This window comes from Corvus brachyrhynchos, unplaced genomic scaffold, assembly GCF_000691975.1.
Source record: "Corvus brachyrhynchos isolate BGI_N302 unplaced genomic scaffold, ASM69197v1 scaffold8, whole genome shotgun sequence".
Lineage (NCBI taxonomy): Eukaryota > Metazoa > Chordata > Aves > Passeriformes > Corvidae > Corvus > Corvus brachyrhynchos.
Window position 1 is genome coordinate 1,359,460 of NW_008240031.1, and position 23,650 is coordinate 1,383,109.

The window sequence follows — 23,650 nt, forward strand, 5'->3', positions numbered from 1 at the left end:
AGAGAGGAGAGGAGAGGAGAGGAGAGGAAGCATGTGGCACAGCTGGGAGCAAACTCAGAGCTATTTGCTCTCTATTTTTAGCTTCAAGAGCTTTTTTCCACTCATGGTGCACCCTTTCTGTGTGCTTCCACATGCATCTTGAGAAGCTTGCATACTTTCACCCTAACTCCATATCAGTGATAGCAGCACAGCTCTGGAGGTACTGTTTCAGTGGGATCCTGGGGGTGGAAATGACAATTATAGCACAGAGGGTGTTGTGAATCATTGCACGGCATATCATTTGCTGGGTTCAGGCGATATTAAAAAATATCCCCTAGATGTTGCTTCCTTTAAATAAATGAGGATGCTGATGAGAGAAATGAACATGAAAGCACAGATTTCCCTAAAGCCAGAGAAATCACAGATTTAGCAGACAACTGCTACTATAATATAAGGTGAAGAAACATGCAAGTCCTTTTTGTTCTGCTTTAAATAGCATATACCTGATATTTGGAGATTGGATTTTCAGTCTCACAGATTCCTCTTACAATGAAAGGATTGAGAGGAGATACTTAAAATATTTAACTTCAGTGTTTCTTGACTTTCTACACACTAATTTTTGTATCAACGATACCAAGAAATTGAGAGGACAATGCAAATAAGATAATATTTAATCTAAAGACCAGGATGCCTCATGCTTTGCTAACATTATTATTACATTTCAAATCATCTCTAAAGTGGGCAGGTGTATATAAGGTAGAAACTATCTGACATTAGAAATGTTGTAGGTGGACTTCTTTTTCTTTCAAAATTACAGTTCACTGCTTAAGGTGAGCTTGAGGAAGATCCATCTGTAATGCTTGTTACAAGAAATCAGAAATGAAACAGCCTTCCACCAACACAGTCAGGATGCATTTTCCCTCGCCTTCTCCTACACATAACCTGTATGCTGTAAGAGAAGCACTAATCATACCTTCTCCTCATCCTTGCTTTTGCAGAGTCAATCTAAAACATGATAAACTACTGCGATTTCTGGGGAGCCCTCAGTATTAACTCTCCCCCTTCACCTTGCCCTCTCAACAGGAGAGCCAATAGATAGTAAGACCAGTTTCTTCTTTGTATGCAGCTTCTTTTGCACTTGGATCTGGCTCAGAATGTAGCAAATGAAATTCCTTCTTGTCAGCATATTCTGTTTCATTAGTTGGCAGCAGCAGGACTGTTTTTAAGCCTTAATCGTAGCTAAAATTGATGGGCTCTTATTCTTAGGCAGCTTAAAGCTGGCTGAAATAGATTACCAACCTGAGAATGCTTTTTGAAAATCTGATCACTGTTTTACAGCCCAGGTCTGCTTAAAGTCAAGATTCTTCTGTCTCACTATTAAAACTGCAGCATGCTATTGCTCTCGGATTTAAACATGCATCTAAATTCTAATTTGGAGAATTTTTTATTTGTAAGAGACCTAACTCTGCACTTTGATTGCTGACTCTGTTCTGCAAATGACTGGACCCGAAATGTTCTCTAAATACCTGTGAGATATCTCTGGGATCCAGACTCCAGAATATGAATACCCCATGTGTACTTATTACACCACAATGTAACTGTCTAATTGAATTTAGAAATCATTTTGTGTTTTATTATTTAATCATCTCATAAATAGTACATCGTGAAAAAGAAGATCTCCTAATTTCTTTGGAAGGATACTGACTTACATGACCTTTTCCAGAAGACAGAAGAGGGAGCTGTACACAGGGCATCGCTGTGCTTAAGGCCTGCTGATCTTGCCGCAGACAGCTTTCGAGGAATAGTTTAGCATATCTTCTTTCATCTCACTTGTAACTCTGCTCAAAACTCCTCTCTGGTGGTCTGTGCTTCAGATTCACATCAAAGATGTCAGTGTGCTGCTTTTAAGGAACAGATTGGGTAAGCCTTGCTTAGGAAGCATGGGTAAATTTCTTCAAAGCTCAGGTGCCTACTTCTTTTCCCCTACCTCTGCTTCTATCCTGTTATTCCTTTCTCTCACTTCTTTCATATTTGCCTCCTTTCTCAGTTCCCATCTTGTAGTTTTCTTCAATCCATCTTTTTTTCTCTTGTCCCCTGTACTCAAGTCTAAAGAGCTCATGTTCTCATCAGTCAGTTCATCAGGTTACACCTCTTCCCCAAACCTTTCAGTGAGAAACAACTAGCCTGCTGTGCTGTCAGTGCCCTGCTGAAGTGGTCTTGTGGTCGGGGCCTTGGTGAGTCATGAGCATGAAGCAAACCATGCAATTTCTGCCATGTTTGCAACCACTTCTCTTTACTGCATCGGTTCCAGCATTAATGTAACATGTTCCCCAAAAGCAGCATAGTCTTGTGCTGATCATGCCGGTGCCCCAGACTCTCTGAAATTCTTTTAAATTGAAAGAATAGGTCACAGAAGCACCCAGTGCATTTTCTTGATGCTCTCAATCACTTTTAATGACAATTGTCAGAGCAAAGTACCTGTTACAGACTAATAAGGATGAAGCACCAGTCTTTCCCCAAGATGCCATCCTCCTAGAAAGAGATCTGTGTGGTGTAAGCAGGAATCGCTGCATTAAGAGCTGTGAGATTTTTACCTCGATGTGATAAGTGCAGCAGACGCAGGCATGTGAAAAACCCCGGTGGATGGGCACTGATTATTCTGCAGTTTGTACTGCTCTCTGGTGGGATATATGCGTAAAAACAGTCACCCCTAATGAATAGCAACGATCTGATCTGACTGCTGACTCGCTTGCCTTACCTCCTCTGGGTTCACAGCAATTTGTGCTGGAAAAGGTAATCTGGTTAGTCTAGCTTCTCACAGAGGCATTGCTTGCAGGTGGCAGACCATCATGGGCTCCACTCTGAAACCTGAGGTGGGAGGGGAAGTGTCTTGTTCACTCTCCAAAGGCAGGTCTCCCATTCTTGAATTTAAATACTTGCCTTGTAGATTCCTAAAAGCATTTCTGGAAGGAAATAACCTACTTTATACAGATAAACAGTCTTTACCTGCAGGCATACAATGCAGAGCATGTGTATTGTCTGGCTTTGCTGTTATCATATGAGGCAAAAAATGAGGAAAATCAAGACCCACTGCGTGAGAACTTGTTAAGCCCATCTTTCATACTGCTGTCAATGTAGGAAATAAAATGGCATCTTTCCAACCATCTAAAATACTTTCACTGGTACTTAAAAGCACCTGTGAAGCAGATTATGTAGGTGCTGACTCCTGCTTTCTAGCAGTGTGTCAAGACACCAGGGGTACAGGATGTGAGGGCTGGAGTTTTTGAGGCACAGTCCGGGGAGCATAGTCAAAGCAGGGCACTGTGTGAGGGCAGCTCCTCTGCTCTGCCTCCTGCAAAACTGCCCTGATAGAGTGCATGGCACCACAACAAAAACAGAGCCCAGGCTTAGCTGTTGAAGGATTTGTGAGTGAGGGGTTCCTAATAAGAAGTTAATCACCATTCTATGATGATTTTATGATGAAGAGCATGATTTCTGTGCCACCTCAGATAAGGGTATTGATTCTTTTGGACTTGTATGTAGCATGTGCCCAGGTAGTAAAAACACGAGTGTATTCACTGTCATGCAACTGAATTAATTAAAAGGTGGGGGGTTTTCTTCAGAAACTTACTCATTTTGTAAAAAATGCGGACTTTTCACAGGAGGCAGATGAGGATTTGACTCTGAGCTGCTTAAATTTTATATGATGAATTATACTGCAAACTGAAGTGATCATTACACCAAATGACTGCACTGGGTGATAAGGTGGTGCATGAGCAAAGGCCTCAAACTTCATCAGACAAAGTGAAGACAATCCCTCAAGTGAAATGCTGAAGCTCCTACATAACACAGTTGTCAGTGAAGACAGTGTTTGCCTTTCTCATTTGGAGTTTCTGTATGTTGTCTGTTGTTTCAGTAGTAAACAATACTGTTAGGGGACTTAGCTGTTGGCATAAAATAGTCTTCCCTCATTTGGATACCCGCATACATTTTAATGTATCTTCAATATTTGCAGATCTTTCGCTTGTATAAAGAAACCTGAACTGAAAGTATCCCTGGAGCCCAATGTGAACTATTTCTTCTACTTGAGGGCTGTCAACCCATTCGGGACAAGTGAACAAAGTGAAGCAGCTCTCATCTCAACTAAAGGTAGATCATAATTTCCTGATGTCAAAACAATGGGATGAAAGGGCAAAGTAGCCAAACATTTTTCTGTGGAAATTATACCTGAAGTTCCCAATATGGTTGTAATAAAGTTATTGAAGTTTTTATTTCATTAAATCAAATTTATATCCATTTTTTTCTGCTTAAAATTAGCATAATCAGGACTACTTCACTTGAAGTTTGTATATTTATGTATTTATGTCCTATGTAAAACTGGTGTGACCTCAGAAGCAAAAATGTTGAATTCTGTCAGAGAGATTAAGTGATTAAGTATTCTTCAGGGATCTCAGTTTGCTTGAATCTGACAGAGCACAATCAGATAAAAGTTGTCATGACCTAAAGAAAACCTCTCACAATTAAAACCTAATGGAGTTTGAGTGATGGGGAAGCATGTAAAGCAGTTTTAAAATATAATGGATGATTCAAACTCCAAGATTTCCAGATAAATAGTGTTAAATTATGTATGGTTCTTCCAAATCAGCCTCAAAATTCGAATTTGCTGTTTTGAAAAGAGCAGCTGATTGAAAATTATTCAACCTTCTTACATAGTCTTAAAGACCTCTTTATCACCTAGCTGCATTTCTGAATATTAGACTGCTGTCCCAGCTTGGAAGACTCCTTTCATTTGCATCCAATTTTCTGTCACTCCTACCTGCCACCAGTCACAGCTCTGTCCAGCTAAGATGGCCGTAATTGTTGCTTAACATTTTATGATTCATCTCATGTTAATGTAGCCAGCCTCTCAGATCTGGTGTTTCTTTGAATTGTACCAGGAACTCGATTTCGCCTGCTGAGTGACACAGCCCATCCTGCATTGCAAATCTCCTCTAATGCAACAGTGATCCACCTTCCTGAGAAAACCAAACTCACTGGGTGAGTAGCAGTATGATGGGCACAACCATTCTGTGAGGTTCAGGATGTATCTCTCGCTTTAATGTTTTTGCCAATAGGCATCTTTCACATTACACTAATTTTGTAGATGAACTGAATCATTTTGGTCATGCAGCCCCTGGACTTTGTGCAATTGAACCCCCCTTTCAAACACTGCAACATCTCAATAAAGTCGGTGGTGGGATTGATGTAGGTGCTGGACAGAATTCAGTGTCACACTAAGGAATGGCTAGGAAGTCAAAAGCAGTGCTACCTACTTGGACTGCTCGATTTTTTCAGCCCATGGTCACTGCTTAATTCTTCAGAGTCTCAAAGCAATTTTTTGCTGCCCTGAAAAGGTCAGAGTTGTGGGTTTAGTTTTTAATACATTGTGGATAGAAGTAATCCATCTTCCATAGTTTGCTTCTCTCCTGAGGGCATTATTGGTAATGTTTTCCAAAGTATTTGTGGCTTTGGAGAACTAGGAAGTGCTCCTGGGATATGTTAACGTGGTTGTACCAGGCTAGCTCTATCCATTGAGAACATTGCAGGGGGATTGACATATTGCTATCAGTCCAGGACAAGCACAGGTCCACTTGTATAACTTGTGCCATATTGATATGGCTTTTTAAAAGGTGATGAGGATTTACTGGTTTAAGCATTTCTTGTTGCTGTTACCACTGAATGTACACAAGGTGTTTGTGACTATGTTTACATAAACCACCAGACTTTCTAGTTTGAACAAGCCTTCAAAATTTGAGGTCCTTTAGGTAAGACCATCTCAGTGCAAAGAAGAAAAGACTCTCAGTTAAATCTTTGATAAAACTCTGCAGTTAGAACAACAGAGTGCAATTCATTGGTAATTTTACATGATGCTTCATGATGTGACTGAAAGAAATATCACAATATGGTTTGTCTGCCACCACACTCTCTTTACTGTATGCCTCTTTCACAAACAGGTTTCCTTCAGTCCTGGGTGAACTGCTGCCTGCTCAAGGATGTCATTACTGGGAAATTGCTGTCTCTGCCTGCAGAAGCTACAGGATTGGGATTTGCTATGAAACAGCAACACAGAACAGTGTCCTGGGGTTGAGTGATACCTCCTGGTGCATGCAATGCTGTCCTACACAAACCAGGTAGAGAGGAGTCAGTCTGGCTGCTTGAGAAGTTACTTGTCCTTCGTGAAAATAAAGCTGGCCAGCCACAAGAATCATGAGAGCAGAAAGGATTCTTCTGCTTTCTTTATGCAAATTCGAGTAATAAGAAAAGGACATCTACGTAAGATCTTTAGACCTCCTCTTAGTTTAAAAGGTCTTATAAAGCACCTTAAAATTTATCTCAAACAGATGATTTTAACACGCTTCACCCAGACAGTGAATAAAACTTAAAGAACTAGTTTGTTGCTGCTCATATCCTGATTTGCTTCACTAAACCCCAGCATGTGTATTTATTTCCATAAATGCAGTCTTTTTAGAACGTACTTCCATCTGCAGGAAATGTCAAGCCCTGACAGGGAATGTTTTCTCTTGCTTTGTCCTTCACAGCAATAGGTGCTCGCCTGCTGCTGTGGCAGGACTGCAGGGTGCTGGGGTAGTCTGTGGTAGCAGGCCAGCGCCACAGGCTGCTGGAGGTTTGTAAGGCACCACCCTGATACTTTGTAAAGGTGCTCTTGATCCAAACAAGAGTGCTTTTTTCAGTGTGAAATCACATAGATGTACGAGCATAACTAGCTAAATGAAACATCCGAGAGGCTTTTTTTCTAAGAGTCCAAAGACGCCAAATGAAAAGGCTCATCAGGGTGCCAGGGAGGGCTTGAAGCAATGCCACATTTGCTTTGCCTATGTACTGAGCAAAATGCTGTTGCCATGTGATAGGCTGCTGTATGCAGCCACCTGTTAATAGATTGGAATTAAGGTTATTTCTGGTAAATTGCTATGGGGAGGCTCATTGTATTCTGGTTTCCATTTTCCCACAGCTTTCTTTACAGATTTCTTCACACCGGTGTGATGAGTGATGTCCGTGTGACGGAACACCTGGCCAGGATTGGCATCCTGTTGGATTACAGTAGTGGCAGGCTATTGTTCTTCAATGCAGAGAGAGGACTGTTGCTGTTTGCCATCAGGCACAACTTCACTGCTGCGGCTCACCCAGCCTTTGCCCTGGAGAAGGCTGGAGTGCTTACCCTGTGCACGGGAATGGAGCTGCCAGAGTTTGTGAAGCACAGCTAATCTGCTGCTTCACAGTTTCCAGAAAACAGACAAATACAGCATCAGGGGATAGAGAGAGGAAGAGGTATGCCAGGAAGGGATAGCTAGTCTTCACTGATGAATGCTATGTGCACAGCTCTCCTTCACATCGTCAGTAATTGTAGTTACTGCTCAGACACATAATCACCCTGAGCCTGGAAGAAAATCGACTCCTCAGATGGAGCATGCACCTAGTAATACACAGAGCAGTACTTCTAAGGGGATACAGAAGTTTTGTTAGATATGATAGTGCTAGCTATCTTTTTAAAGTTAATTATGAACCCGTGTATGAAATAAATGCATTTCTCACTGCAATACATGAAAGTTACTGTTTCATCATTTGCCAGGACAGCCAGAGCCTGAGTCCAAGATGATGTGCTTGGAAAATGTATAAAAATTTCAACAACTGAAACATGCTGCAGATTGATATATCCTGTGCCATTGTTTGCTAATTCTTTAATGCACAAATTAAGAAAAGTTGGACACGCAGAGATCCTCATGTTTGCGGAATGAGGGAGTCCCAAGCTAGTTCTTCATATCAGCCATAGAGAATCTGAGTATGCCACATCTACTGAAGCTGCTCACAGCAGACTAATGGCTACCCGACTGTGTTAGTAAATATCTGTGCTTGTGAATAGCTAGTCATGAAACGTAGGTATAAGGAAACTTGGTAGTAGTGGTAGAAGTCTTCCCTTGTGGTTTTCATCCTCAATTTGTTGGGTAAGTGGTTTTGAAAGTGAAAGGCAGATTGCTACGCAGGACCTTGTGGATCACCACTTTTCTGTCACTGCTTTTTACCTGTGCTCTTACAGATTTGATGCTCCTAATTTCAGATTTGTGTCCATTTTCCTGCATCTGTCTCGCTCTTTCCTGTTATCCAATCTAGTACCAGCACAGGAAGCTGCAGTGTTTCAGGGACACCAAAACAGGTGGGCTAAAATTGGTATGTGTCAGCACAGGAATAGGATGCTGATTTTTCCCTGTGGCTTTTTCAAACCATTTTTCCAAGCACTTCATACGTTGATGGTATGGCTGTCTTCCTGCCTGTCTCAAGGGCCAAAGGCCCACATGCCAGGAGTGCTGAACTCCAGTGAGTGCTGGGGGAAATTAATCTTAAAGCAGGCAGGCAATGTTTTCATGCTGTGCCTGCTCTGGAGATTTCTGCCTCAGGGGAGTCTGTTGCCAGACTCATTTTTGAGCTCAGCTGAAGAGCTGTACTCTCCGAATTAAAACAGGTTTCAGGAGTGTAACAGAGAGAGTTTGCAGCTGAAAAGAGGAGTTAAATGAGTTACAATGATGCTTCTGCTTTTTATGCTCAGAGAAGGTGCCTGCTGCTGTTGGTTTATTTATGATTTAACACCACCAAGGCATGTGTTTTCTGCTCCAGTCTGCTGTATGTTTGTCATCCCAGGAGAGCCACAGTCCAGACTGTCATAGCAGGCTCAGGCAAGCCTGAGCTTGGTTAAGGCAACACAAAGAGGATCCTGTGACCACTTATTTTAAGCTGGTGCTCTTTCTGGCATTTCAATAAAAGGGTGCCAGTTCTGAGTCCCTGTCAGGGAGAGAGGGGAATAAAATAGCAGGACTGTGCCCTGTTGGCTCAAGTGAGTGTTTTATAGAGGTGTGGAGGATGGTGAGAAAAGGTCCAGGATTAATTGGGAAAGAAAGACAGAAAGGGTATTGGAGGTAGCATTACTCTGAAGGCTGAAGAGGAGGAGGTGGCAGAAGGTAGGCTGGAAACTCACACAAAGCAGATGGTGATAAACTAAGAGGCGGGTCAGTGGTGTCAGCAGGGTGTGTTCCTCAGGCTCCTGCAGCCAGTGAGCTCACCAAAGGTTTGACTACCCCCAGAGCTTAATGTGGTTCTTAGAAGTAAGCCTGGAATATCCCAGTACTGGGCTGATATTACCTATGCCACTCACCCTGATCTCTGCCATTCCAAAAGTGGGATTGCTTCATGGTCATCAGTATGATATATTGACAAGGGGGGAGACAGTGATAAAAGGAGAACAAAATGACAGGAAATTTTCTGGATGTTTTCTTCAGTGAAGGCAAGAAACAATTGCCTTGTCAAAGGAAACTATGTATTAGTGGTTTTAAATAATTAGTGGTTTTAAAATGGAAAGTGAAAGCTTTGTCTATTGCCAGATATTATCACTCAGGTACTACCACAACACCTGAGCTTGGCAAAATGTTTTTATTGGAGGTACCTACCTCATTCTTAGAAATATTTGGTTAATGTCAAAAAATGGCCTGTTTTTTGATGAATTTTATATAAGGTCCAGCTTTTAGATTGAGCGGTTTCAAAAAGTGTATTTACTGTTTATGTGAAAGCTGGGTAAGTTATTTTAAAATGAAAGTGTCACTCAAAGAGCTTAAACAGTACTAATTTGAATGTCTAAATCTGGTCTGCTTTAAGATATGCCAGATGAAGAAGTCCTGTTCAGAAAGATGGAACAAAGTGCATGCTAAACAGAACACTATATACAAGTTAAGTATGAGGAAAAACTCATGTTAATGAAGAAAGCAGACCCTGAAAGCCACAGCTAAGCTGGTAAGACTTACAGTATATGGTGCAAACTCTCCTGCCCTTGGAAAGCTTAGAGGTACATCTGCTATGGTATTTTACTTGCCTGATGGGCATTAAGTCCAAGAACTTTCCAGAAGGTGGCTGTTCCTAGACACTTCAAAGTACAGTGCAGTCCATATAACTGCATTCAGATGAACTGGGACATTTGTTGCACTCACTTTTTCCTGACCATTGTAGCTTGTATAGTAGAAGAAAAAGACAAAAAACTCCCAATCACTGTATTTTTGTTGTGCTTGATGAATTTAGCATTTAGAAATACCTCAAAACCAGCAAAGAATATCACTAAGCTTGGCTGATAGTCACTAAGACTTCATGAAAATATTGAAAGGGTTGTGTGGTATCTGTACACAATCTAGTCATCATTCCATGCTTAGTACATTAAAATGTACTTAGTACATTTTAAAAGTTACACAAACATCTGTAAAAGAGTTCACCAGTAATTTGGGGTTTATTTTCATTCTGAAGTACAAAAGCTGATGCCTAATAATGTAAGCATTGTTAATAAATAATTGGACTGACTTGAAACATATTGCATTAAAAGGAACAATTTCCTCTTGCTTCAGCAGATTTTAGATTAGGCTTGTAAATGCCTGTGCACTGTGATGAGAACAGAGGCTTGACTGTAAAGAGAGAAAGATTTATTTCTACTGTCAAAATAGGGCTGAAGTGTTGCTGGTATCAGTGGTATTGATCCGCAAACCTTGCTTAGGTCAGTCTGCCCTAAGTGAGTTTCATGCTTCTGTGCGACATCAGGCAGACACTGGCAATGCGTCTGCAAACCACAGCACACATGCTCTGTGTGTGTGCAAGAACAGCTCTGCTCTTGAACTAGTGTTCTTTCAGTATGATTTGTACGGAAAATGGTCAAGTAATGTCTTACTTTAGAAACAGGTACATTAACTCCCCCCAGACCACCATTGTTGAAAACTGCGTGGATATTATCACTAAATCTGTTGTAAGACAGATACTCAATAAGTTGTTGCTAAATCCACAGTCCTGTGATATTGCCTGTGAAAGACATGTGAAATATTATCTCTATTAGCATTGCAGGGGGTTTAATAGGTATGTAAGGATTGATTTAAGAGCAATGTGAATCAGGATCTTTCAAATCATTCTCGCTTCTGACTAACAAGTAGGACCTGTAGCATGTTGAAGTTTGATTTGAAAAATTACGTTCTGTGGTGTAATCACAGCTGCATTACTGTCATTTTCCTGATGGATTTACTAGCTATAGAGAATCCCAGTGTGCTCAGACAGTCACAGAACCACCAAGGAAGAGAGAGCCACTCTTCCACTTCCCACCTTGTACTGTGGAAGAGATACTGAACTAGAAAAGTATCTACATTTTTCATGGTGAGTTTGTCCAGTTTTACGGCACAATGAAAAGTAGTATTTGTTGACCAGAGATTATTCTGCAGGACAGTTCCTGCAGGACACAGTCTGGAAGGAAGTGGAACAGATTTCTACCCTGGACTTTGAAGATAATTTAGTTTCAACCCCCCTGCCACAGGCAGGGACACTTTCACTGGACCAGGTTGTTCAGAGTTCCATCCAACCTAATTGGAACACTTTCAGGGATGGGACATCCACAACTTCTCTGGGCAACCTGTTCCAGTGCTTCACCCTCACATAAAGAACTTCTTCCTAATATCTAATCTAAACCTGCCTTTCTACAGTTTAAAGCCATTCCCCCTTGTCCTGTCACTGCATGCCCTTGTCAAAAGTCCCTCTACCAGCTCTCTTTTAGACCCCTTTACATACTGGAAGGTGCTGTAACGTCTCCCCAGAGTCTTCTCTTCTCCAGGCTGGACCATCCCAACTCTCGTCCTGTCCTCACAGCAGAGGTGCTCTGTTCCTCTGATTATCTCTGTGGCCCTCCTCTGAACTCACTCCAGCTCTTCATTAGAAGGGGCCCCAGAGATGGGCAGAGCGCTCCAGTTAGAGTACTCACAGTCTCCTGAGAGTGGCAGAGCAGAATCACCTCCCTGGTGGACTGTTGGCTTTTGATGCAGCTCAGGATGTATCTGGCTTTTTGCGCTGCAAGTGCACACGCTGAGCTTCTTGTCCATCAATGTCCCCCAGTCCTTCTTGTCAGGGCTCTTGTCAGTCCATCCTCCACCCAGCCTGTACTTGTGCTAGGGATTGCCCTGACCCAGGTGCAGGGCCTTTCACTTGGCCTTGTTGAACTTCATGAGTTTCACACCGGCCTAGCCGTCAAGCATGTCCATGTCCCTCTGGATGGCATCCCCTCCCTCCCTCCCAGAAATGGCTCACACCTCACAGCTTGATGTTGGCAGCAAACGTACCATCAGCAAATTTTCAAGTGAATTTCCACTCTGGAATCAGCTCTGCAGAAACAATATTGTCCTTTTCAGGACTTATTTTACAGATACACTCTATTTCTAATACATGCTCTTCTCAACCTCGAGGAAGCAGTGCTGCAAGCAGAGGAGTCACTTATGGCGCTGTCAATGCAGTGGTCAGCTGAACTTCCTCCTACCAGGCTGGTACCACGCTGCTAAGGAGTGAGGGATGGAGAGCTGGGCCTGGCCACAACAGGCTCAGGAGAGAACTGGATTCTGATGAATAGGCAAGGAGCTGGAGTAGCTGTCTTTGTCTGAGCATCACTTCACACAGCCCAGCCTTCTGAGGTTGTAAAAGTCTGTCTCATGTCCTTTCATGAGCCCTGCTCAGAAGGCACAGTGCATATGTAGTCCCACGATTCTTACTTTCATTTTCACTGAGGAGAACTACATTTTGAAGTAAAATTAACAGAGATTATTTTACCTAACTCTGTATGATGTTTTAGATATGTATATGTCTGGTTCCTGCTGTCATTAAAAAATTAAAAAATAAAAATGAAAAATTATAGCAGCTTTTGGGGAAGAAAAAAAAAACAACCAAAAAAAAGAAAAGGAAAACCTGTAAGAAATTATCTCTGAATACTTTATAACAGAAGAAGGGAGCTTTCCATCTCTTGCAACAGCATCCACCAGTGCTGGTGTCCCACACTGGCTACCAGTATCACTACCTTTTGCCATGAAGGGGTTTTTTTCTGAAAAAAATATTAATAAAAATATTTTGAACAAGATGTGCACCTAGCAGTGTAAATAACTAATAAGTGACTGCTAGTTCTTAGGAAGTAATCTATGTCACTATTTCCTGTATCAAGTGACAGCTTTCCTTTCAAAGCAAAGAGCCTTCTGTGCTGTGACCACAGCAGAGCTACACAGAAACACATACTTACAGCCTGCCCAGGTACAGAAAGAGAATTACTGTCTAGATTATAAAAGCAGATTTTGGAAGTTAAACGGGGGCATTTCTTGGGTGTCAAAAAAACCAAATAAATAAGTAAATAGTGTCACTAAGCCCCAAGTGAAAAATTTACATTTTTAACTCAAAGCCGTATACATCTATTACATGCTTCTCTAGCTTAAATTGGTACTATATTCTGCGATTTCAATGCAGAAGACTCAGCCTTGCTGCCTGGTACTGTAGTTATTTTTGCACACATTCAGTAACTTCAGTAGAGCCTGAATAGTCTGGGCATGTTGATCACATGTGGCTCATTTGGGCAAGTAAAAAGCAATAAATCAAAAAATTCCTGAAAGTGTGAGATTTCTAGGACAACTGCATGGTGTAAAAATTCTTCCAGCTTTCCTTCCAGTTGTTCGTCCACAGTTGCTGGACCCCGGAAAACCCTATTGAAGGAGCATAGCAGTTAGTATCTATCTGAACAATACTCCTGCTGCAGAAAACATTCGGGCTCTAAAGGTTTACTTTGCACTTTAAATCAGGCCCAAAGTTAACAGTTCAGTTAAAAGGACAAAGGCAGGTAAGTCACATTGAATTTACCAGGGAAAAAACCCAAACCACTAAAAAGGTCCTCTTCCTCACTTACTCTGCCAAGTACTTCAGGGTTGTGGCCCACTGTAAGGAAGCATTTGATGTTCTGCTACTGAATGCTGTCTTTCCAACCACTTTGTAGTGTATTTCTCATCTGTAGAAAAGCAGGATCTCTGCTAACAGCAAAATGACTTACAAGAAATCCCAAGAATTTATACAGAGCTCTGTCTTTGGGTTAATTTTTATACTATTGTTTTTCAAACAAGACCAGAAAGAATTTAAGATCTTCACATTAGCGAAATTCTTCCCTTAACTAGTATAATTTTGATCTTGAGTTAAGCAGGCTAGCTTTAGCTTTCAAGGCTTAAAATAGTTATCTGCCTTTTACTGTTTGGTTTCTGTGTTTTAAAGTGGTACACATGCTGTGTTCATATAGTAATTGCAAGGCAGCTTTATTATCTGTAGTGCAGTGGTTATGCAGGACATTAAAGATTATGAAGCAATGGGTTAAAGGCTGTAACAATCAAGAAGATGCAAGAAAGAAAAAAAAAGAAATCCATGACTGGCACTACCACCCGTGTGTAAACATTTAAATATTCCATAGGGAAGCAAAAGCTTGGAGAAACTACTGAGTATTACTGATATTATCCAAGGAAGATGTGAATGCTGACTTTTACTGCACAACGAAAGGAGTGAATAGGAAAGAGAGATATACTTGATGTTAGGACCAGGTCTTATTTTTGTCAACATGTAACAGAGATGTAACAGCACATTAATGGCTGGATGTGGCACTCAGTGCCATGGTTGACAAGGTGATGATCAGTCAAAGGTAGGACCCAATAATATTAGAGGTTTTTCCCAACCTAAATGATTCTGTGATTCTGTGAACGCCTCTTTTTAATGTACAGATAATTAGATCTGTTAATTAGATACCAGTAGATCATATATGTGTGCATTGGAAAAGCAAACATTTTGTCAGACTCATGGCACTGAAATTAATCCAGAGTGACAGTTCCCACACTATGGCTTTACATAGTGTGGTTCCTTGGATACCCCACTCCAGCTGACAACTGTAGAACAGCCATCCTTGATTCACTGCCTGCTTCAGCTGAGATTTCCAGTCTGGTTTGTGGGCAAACTGCAGAAGTGAGGCTAACACCAAGAAGAGAGACAGACGCTGCCAGCAGGACCAGCTTCCTTGGGACTGCCATCAAAGTGACCACTGAGAAGGACAGTGATTCTGGAGTGTAGTTGTACCTCCTTAGCCCTGCAGAGGTGCAGCAGAGTAAGCTGTTAAATCACCCCTCTCAGCCCTTGGATCGTATACTTAGGGCAAAAGAAAACCTGGAATGACAGAACGGCAAGTTCCAGATCAGGTAGCAGAAAGACTACAGAATGTGCTGGCACGTGGGAAAAATAGTCTCCACCAAGCAACAGCTCCTAACCACAGCTGAAAATGGTAACTACGTGTGATATGTACTTGACTTACAGCAATTTCACAGCAACATGTCTCTTGCTGTAATTCAGTGAGAGTGCAATTATTGTTCTTCATGTCTTACTGAAATCTGTACACTCCAGCTGTGATAAATAGGCATTTTTCTTTAAATGAGAAAAAGGATTTTTTAAGGAAATTCTTGACTTGCTGTGTGCAACTCGCGTTCTGTAATCCCTTCTATGAGCTTCCCTGTTCTCCCCTGAGGGGGGAAGGTGCTTGTACCATGTATCCAGGCCAGCTCTGGCATGGTACCGGAGTATATGGTACATCATCCCCACTGAAATGTGCCTGCTTGTGACTATCAAAGGCTGCTTGGTTGGCTTACTGGTGTGGTAAATCAACCAGTAACTTGTTCAATCCCACCTACCTTTCATGATAGGATGAGCCTGTATATACCTGTGTTTTGCTTTTAAGTGTTTATACTCTGCTTGCAATGTCCTTGCTCCCACCGATACTAATATCTTGGAAGATTCAAAGGCAAACTGCATGGACAGATGTGCTCTGGAGCCAAGGATTGTGCTGAAGGAGCAAGAGGAGCTTTTTTAAGCTGGCAAGACCTCAAAACTAGAGCAGAGAGAGGTACACCAGTCCCCTCTGCCCTGAGCGGGAAGCAGTGGAGCCCTGACTCAGAGGCAGCTTTGACTCAATGTGGGTGGCACTAAGAGTGAAAGTGGCCCCCCACACGTACAAAAGTCATTCCCAGGTAGTGCAAGCAACCAGAGCGTGGTGTGGCAGCTCACAAGGAAGGGTGCAAAAGGTGAATGCTGAGGACTGCCAGCTCAAACACTTAGCTCAGCTGGTGGTCATTACTCTCACTGAAGAAGCTTGTTTTCCACTTGGCCAAAAGTTGCATCTTCTTTGTGCACCGAAAAGGATGGGGTGGCCCAGATAGAGCTCCCACAGAAACATGGAGCTGTCCAGGTCTCAGGCTGCAGGAAGTGTCAGAGCCTGACGCTGCTCTTAGAGGGCAGCAGAGAAACCAGTTGTGTGGGTTGTGATCATGTGGCCAATCTGTTCAGCATGAAGAGCTGGAAGAGGAATGAGAAAGGCTGGGAAGTGTTGGGGGCTCTGAGGAGGAGATCGACTGGTAGAACTGTACTCTACCACCCCTTGGACACACACATCTGCCATCCAAATCACAAGAATCAATGGATCCTCTATCCTCTCACCACCAGGCAGAAGGAGTGGACATCAGAGATGGACCTTAAAGATCATCTCTTTCCAACCTCCCTGCCAGGGAATGCCATTCATTAGATCAGTCCCCCATCAAACCTGACCTTGAACACTTCCAGGGATGGGGCATCCACAACTTCTCTGAGCAACCTGTTCCAGTGCCTTACTACCCTCTGAGAAAAGCTTTTTTTTTGCCTTAAAGTGAATCTCATTACAAAAAGTTATGCTTGTCTCAGTGCAATATTTAAATGTGCTATAGGTGATGCATTTGTGAACAAGACCAGTTGTCCTCAAGGTACCCAGATTCCTGAATCTGGAAGACAGAGACAGGGAGCAGAATGAATCCCCATAACCCAGGAGGGAACTGTCAGTGACCTGTTATGCCACTAAAATCTGCACTAGTCCATGGTGTGAGATGGGATCTTCCCAGGAGTCCTGAGGGAATTAGTGGAAGAGCTTTACCAAACTACTTTCTATTAATTACCAGGAATTCGAGTTAGCCAGGGAGGTCCCAGGTGACCGGAAGTTGGCAAATGTGACACCCATCTACAAGGAGGGTTGGAAGGAGCGTCAGACCAGAGCCAGACCTCACTAGTGGGGAAACTCACAGGAGTTTCTTATCCTGAATGCTCATCCTGAGTGCCATGACATGGTGTGTGCAGGACAGCCAGGGGCTCAGACCCAGCCAGCAGGAGTTTGTGAAAGGCAGATCCTGACTGATCAACCTGATCTCCTTCTGTGACAGGGTGTGCTTCATAGATTTGGGAAAGCCTATGGATGTAGTCTGCCTGGACTTTACTAAAGCCTTTGACACTGTCTCCCACAGCGTTATCCTGGAGAAACTGGCAGCTGATAGCTTGGGAGGTGCACTGTTTGGGGTTAAAAACTGTCTGGATGGCTGGGCCCAGAGTGGTGGTTTGTGGAGTTACATCCAGCTGCTGTTCCCCAGGGCTCAGTACTGGGGCCAGTCCTGTTTTATACCTTTATCAGTGATCTGAGCAAGGGGATCAAGTGCATCCTCAGGCAGTTGGAAGGTGATACCAAGTTGGGTGGGAGTGCTGATCTGCTGGAGGGCAGGAAGGCTCTGCAGAGGGATCTGGACAGGCTGAGCATGGGATGAGGCCAATGGTGTATGTCCTGTGAGGAGCAGTTGAGGGAGCTGGGGATGTTTAGCCTGGAAAAAAGGAGGCTCAGGGGAATCTACAACTCTGCAAAAGGAGGCTATAGACAAGTGGGGGTTGGTCTCTTCTCCCAGGTAACCAGGGATAGGACAACAGAAAATGGCCTTGAATTGTGCCAGAAGAGATTTAGATAAAATATTAGAAAAAAAATCATGGAAAGCATGGTAAAACATTGGAACAGGCTGCCTACGGAAGTGGTAGAGCCACCATCCCTGGAAGTGTTAAAAAGATGTGTGGATGTGGCACTTGGGGAAATGTTTTAGTGGTGAACATGATGGTCGTTCTGGATTGATGTTTGGGTTTTATGATCTTAGAGATCCTTTCCAACCTAAATTATTCTAATAATTCCATGACTCTATCTACAGCCAGTAGATACAACACCTCCAAGTAAGGAAACTAGTAGCCATAGCAAATCTTAGATTTTCTCTCATATTTCTCCTTCAGCATGTAGTGACAGCACTGATTTCTCTTTCTGCAAGTGTCTAATTCAGTGACTGCAGCAATGTGAGAAGCATTCTCACTTTCTTCTGTTTTAATCTACAGTCAAAGCATGCATGTGCGGGAGTATATCATGCAAGTATGGCTTCACAAGGACTGACAAATTCTTAAAACACTTTCCTCTGATTGCATTCCTGGAATGACCCTGGTGCAACTGATGAATATTTGGACAATTTTATTCCAGCTCATTAGTTCTTGTGACTGAGATTGAGGAAATGGGAAGAGCATTTAATTAAAAAAAAAAAAATGCTGTGTGGAACTTTCAGGGAGAACGAGAGAAGACAGGGTAATGTTACTAAGCCATATAATTCTGAGCTACACAGTAACTCAAAAATATGGGTCTGTATTTTTCATTATATATTCTGCTTTGGAATAGAGGGCCATTTCCTATTGAATCACAAAGATCTACCAGTTTAAAAGGTCCATCACCTGAATCATAGAATCACAGAATGGTTATTGAGGTTGTAAGAGACCTCTGTATGTCATCTTGTCCAACCTCCCGGACAATCAGGGCCCTTCTTGCTGACTGCCCAGGATAATGTCCAGGTGGCTTTTGAAGATTTCCAAGGATGGTGACTCCACCAGCTCTCTGAGCAACATGTACCATTATTCTGTCACCCTCAAAGTAGCAAAAATTTTGCTGATGTTCCCTGCCACCCAGCCCTGTGGAGCCCTCATGTACTGTTTGGATATGCAATAGCTGGGCTGCTGTTTTAGAGAAGTGTCTGGGAAATGTTTAGAGGGCTGTGACTGGAGGCTGACAGGAGTTATTTGGTTGCAAAGGCATGAGCAAGAGGGTCCAGCATGGACAGGGCTGTCAGCATGAACTCTGTCCAGGGACCCTGCTTCACAGGTCTTCAGGACAGGTGGCCCAGCAGATGCTCAAGATGCTTAGACAGCTCTGCCCTGGTGGTTGGGAGAGAGAGGTGAGGAGACTGGAAAGCATTCCCTGCAGTAGCTTGTGCTTTGGTTCTGAAACAAATGCTATCCAAAAGCTTCTGCATCTTTATTTGAATTCCTCTCACCACTGCAGGTCATAGCAGCTGTCAGGTTTATCTGCTGCGCTCTCCCCTGTGGTCTGCTGGACAGAGACATTGGGATGCCCTGGAGCCGCTTGGCACCTCCCTGACTGCCCCTTCTCCCAGTGGTGGGCTCACTGCAGGGGCCACGGCCTTTGGCACAGGGTATAGTGCTGCTGCAAAGATCTGCTGCTCACCTGCTCCCTGGCCACAGCTTTTTTCTGGCAGGAGGCCGGGTTGACCATGGCCTCCATGTAGCTGCTGACTGCCCTTACAGTGTCCAGGAGGCAGCTGAAAGGCTGTGGTCGCACAGCTGTCATGGCAGAATGGCATGGCCTGACATGTCACTGCGGGATGCAGTGGAAGCAGAAGGTGCAGAAGCATCCATCAACAAGGGCTGCGTTTCTGCCGTCGCTCAGGCAGCTGGAGCTCGGGTAACATGACCCTGCTTCCCAGTGCCCTGTCCACCAGCAGCTGCCTGGTGGTGGCTGTTGGCGGCAGAGGTGCTCAGCTCCTGGTTGTCCTCAGCACACAAAACCATGTTCTGCCAAAAGGATGTTCAGGGATTTCTTGGCACTACAAGTGGAAAAGCAAGAAAAACCCAGAAAAAAGGTGGGAGAGGAAAGTCAAAAGCCTCACAAAGGCTGAAAAGTGGCAGCAGAAGCAGCCCTGTGGGACAGGCAGCCCCAAGGACTGCCCTCCCCCCTCCCTGTCTTCCTCAGCTCCCCCCAGGTAAGCTGCCTACAGTTCAAGAACCCCCACCTCCTCTGTTCATCCCCCAAAAGCATCATGACTTGAGCAAGGGAAGGGTAGTGAAGGAGGCAGCCAGGGAAGGCAGAGGAACAGGCTGGAAATCTTCAGTGGCACCTACAGTCCTGGTGTAGCTGCCACGTGGGACTGCAGCATGTCACCAGCCAAGGCTTGGCACAGAGGCAGCATTCCAGGTAGAGGTACACAGTCCTGATAGACCACCAGGACCCACAGGTCCCTTTCTGTGTAGCTTCTTTCCAGTCAGTCAGTTCCCTGTGTGTACTGGTGGTTGTTCCTCCCCAAGGGCAGGACTTTGCAATTCCCCTCATTGAACTTCATGTTTCTTTCACCCCAGCTCTCCAGATTATCAAGGTCCCTCTGGCCAGCAGCCTTACTTCTAGCATATCAACCACTCCTCCCAGTGGTGTGTCATTGGCAAACTTGCTGAAAGTACTCTCTGCCTCATCATCCTGTTCATTAATAAAGATGTTGAACAATGTTGGACCCAGTATTGAGCTCCTGGGGTACACTGACTTCCAGCTAGACTTAATACCATTGATCACCATGATGAGTCCACCTGCTCAAGCTTGTAACAGAAGTACCCTTTGTAACCCCTTCAAAAATTATTTTAAGCTGCTGCAGTAAAATTAGCACTATATAATGGAAACTTCGCATGTAATCACATCTCAGTGGGATGTTTGAGCTTCACCATGACATTCTGGTTAGGCAGATCCCCAAGATTTTGTGGAGGTCTGATGCCCACATAGATACTGCTTAGCAACCAAGAGCTTCTTTAGGAGAAAGCAAATCCTTTGCAGCCTGGGAACTGGTTGCTGTGACTTCCATCCAGGAAGGAGGAGGAGAGCTGACACTGTATAGTGAGTGGCTCACAGCTCATTCATCTCCAAGAAGATACCAATGGCTTTGTACCTCACCCCATTATCTGTGTTGCTATCTGAACCAAGCACAGTTCAGAGCCAACCACTGCCTTGCAGACTTCCCTGGTACTCTGAGGACATGAGGAATGCTCATTTCTTTCCTTCAGATATTTTTTTCTTAAAGGTCTGCAACAGGAGTCCTGCTGTCAGAACCTAGACTGTTCTGAAAGTCTGTCCAAAATGTATTAATTTCCTCAGCTCAGGTAGCATTAGCCTAGCCTTAAGGAACACTGGCCATGAACCTAGTGAGGAGCTGGGGCCAGCTGATGCTCAGTACTTGCTTGTCATCATGAGGATCTGTCCCTTCACCTATAAAATTGCCACAGGAGACTGGTTGCATAAGGTGCAGTGTCTGCTGAGTTCTCAGAGCTCTAGAAGTGGCTTTGCAAAGAGACAGATGAAGGAAAGGAGAAATTCCTGAGCCAGACCAGGAGCAACACTTATTTTCTAGTAAGTGATGGGCACATCCAGAGAGATGTGTCACAGTCCTGTCTGACACAGTCCATTCAGATTATGCTGCAGCTGCGGGACCACTGGCAAAGAGATGCTCATCCTGGGTTATTAATACTGCCTGAAGCTGGACTCCCATTGGTACTCTGAACCTTTTCTGGAGCCAGCCATGGGAACAACACACTGCATACAAGGAGGAGACAAAAGGGGGAAAATATGCTGTGTTTTAAATGTTTTCTATGTTAAAAGCTGACTCAGTCTTGGATAGCACCTTCACTAACTTATCTCATGCTTCTCGTTTTTATGTAATTTTCGTTGTCCTTTAATAGGTCCATTCTGATGTGGATTTACATTGCTCTGCCTCTTCTTAGGGTCATTTCTGTAAATATTAAGTGGTTGCTGTGGAATTCCTTCTATAAATATTAAGGCAGTCTTAACCAGCATCTTCTATGATCTGTAGCAACATTTTGGAGCTATTTTGGGCCATAGTCTTTAAGGATGGTGTGCAGAATTCACAATTGTTTTTCTCAGGGAAGTTCTCTTGTCCAATAAAATTTTAAATTCTATAAGCTCTCCGAAAAGCAATCTGGTACTTGATGTTCCTTGTGGCTCCAGATTTTTTCCTTGTGCCAAATGTAAATGTTCCTTGCTATGCTATAAGCAAGTGACATGCAGAAAGATCTATTTCTTTCCATCTTGGAGATACTTTTTCGTATCGTTGTGTCTCTGTACAATATTGTCTTTGCATAAATCCGACTTGTAATCTGTTTTCTCACAAGTCATGTTTCCACACCTCTGAACAGCAACTTTTCATTTTCTGTATGCTCCCCAACTGCTGTACTCTTTTTGTAGTTCGGTTTTTTCCTGACATCTACTGACTAATGCAAGAAATAGAGACCAATTAGCACTGAGTCAAGAAGATAATTTTCCCTGAATTCTTACTTATGTTTGTGTACTCCCATGAAATATATGCCTTTTGTGTAATAGTACAACTTATGACACAGTGAAACCTACAGACCCATTCCTGAACTACTGCTGCCATCCATTACTGTTCCCACCCTATGCCGGTGTACCTATATATTCTTACCTAAGGGTTTTTTCTCTTTTTCTTCAGCTAGGGTAGGGTTATTCTGGACTCTGCTTCTGTCTTCCAACAGCCTTACACCACTGTGACTGTACCCAGGCTCTGCTGTACGTTCCTGTAACAGCATACAAATCACTGAAGTTATGAACTTCTGAAGTTCTGAAACAACAGTGAAGTCAAAATTCCTTCTTTCTTCTGGGTATTTTGGAGATGAGAAACATGTATTTTTCAATTAAAAAACTTATAAATAATATCTTTTTTTCAAGATTAAATTGAGTTTCTGGTCACTTATTTTTTATAACAGGACAATATGTGGCAAGAAGAATTGATCTGCACAGAAAGTTGTTGTTAGGACCCAAGACTAGGTGCATTTTTGCCACCCAATTGTCTCTGCTTTTCTTCATCAGACAAGGAATTTGAAGGATCTCAACCTATAGCGTTATTGATGTCTCACAGCTCTTGAGAAGCTAATTTTATTTTACGCACATATGGCCTTCAACTGGGACAGTTGTGCTGTATTTATCTTCAGAGATAGAAAAAGTTATATGTAAGAGAAAATGGCAACTTCTGTTTTCCTTTTTGATATGCTGTATGAAGAATAGCATAGTAGTACAAATACATTGTTCAGCTGAAGCTATACAATTTTGGAAAAATATTTTTGTCAGAAATGAATGAGATTTCAAGAGGAATATCCTGTCAGTGGTGTTGAAGGGGAAATCTAGGTCCATTCACTGGCAGTTCATACATGTTTTTGCTTTCATAGCAGTGCTCCATATAGAAGGGGGAGAAGGAAAGATAATTTTCCAGCTCATATATGACTTTGCTATTCTTGGACCAGCCTGATCCTTCAGATAAAATAAAAAAAGCCTTATGGGCAGAAGCCACTGATGCCCAACATCTGGGATTAGCTGAAAAAATGATGTTCCAGACATATCCTGTTTCCTCTACCTGTGCCGCAGCCTTGGAGTGGAACTGCCAATAGCACTCTTGTGTATGTGGCACCCACGGTGTCTGCCTGTGCTGGTCATAGCTGAATATTTTTGGTGGAGCAAAAGTGGTAGTGGGGTCCTCTGTGTGTCACAGTGATGTGCACTCGCACAAGCAGTTTACATCATTCTTTGACAGATGACAACAGTGATCATTACCTGTCCTGAAAAACATGTAGGATAAGATATGCAAGAAGAAACACTGTGTGATAGTTCCAGAAGGAAAAATGTACAGAGGAGACCCTAGTAACCTCATTGTCTTTTCTGTTAGTCATAGACTGAAAGAGCTGAGGGGTAAATCTGTAACCAGATCCACTAAGCTGAGGACAGTGATTGTGAAGTGGGGGCTAGGACTTGCATCTGTTAAGTGAGTCTCAAATA

At 43.1% G+C, this 23,650-nt stretch overlaps 1 protein-coding gene across 1 annotated transcript in view; it reads left to right on the forward strand.

Moving 5' to 3' along the window:
* The window catches only part of CMYA5 (cardiomyopathy associated 5), a 47,128-nt gene extending 39,015 nt beyond the window's left edge, over positions 1–8,113 (forward strand). Inside the window, exons 11-14 of the mRNA XM_017743678.1 lie at positions 3,995–4,128; positions 4,917–5,016; positions 5,973–6,149; positions 6,989–8,113. Of these exons, the coding sequence (XP_017599167.1) occupies positions 3,995–4,128; positions 4,917–5,016; positions 5,973–6,149; positions 6,989–7,241 (664 nt within the window). The 3' untranslated portion in view covers positions 7,242–8,113. The remainder of the gene's footprint in view (positions 1–3,994; positions 4,129–4,916; positions 5,017–5,972; positions 6,150–6,988) is intronic.
* The last annotated feature ends 15,537 nt before the right edge of the window (positions 8,114–23,650 follow it).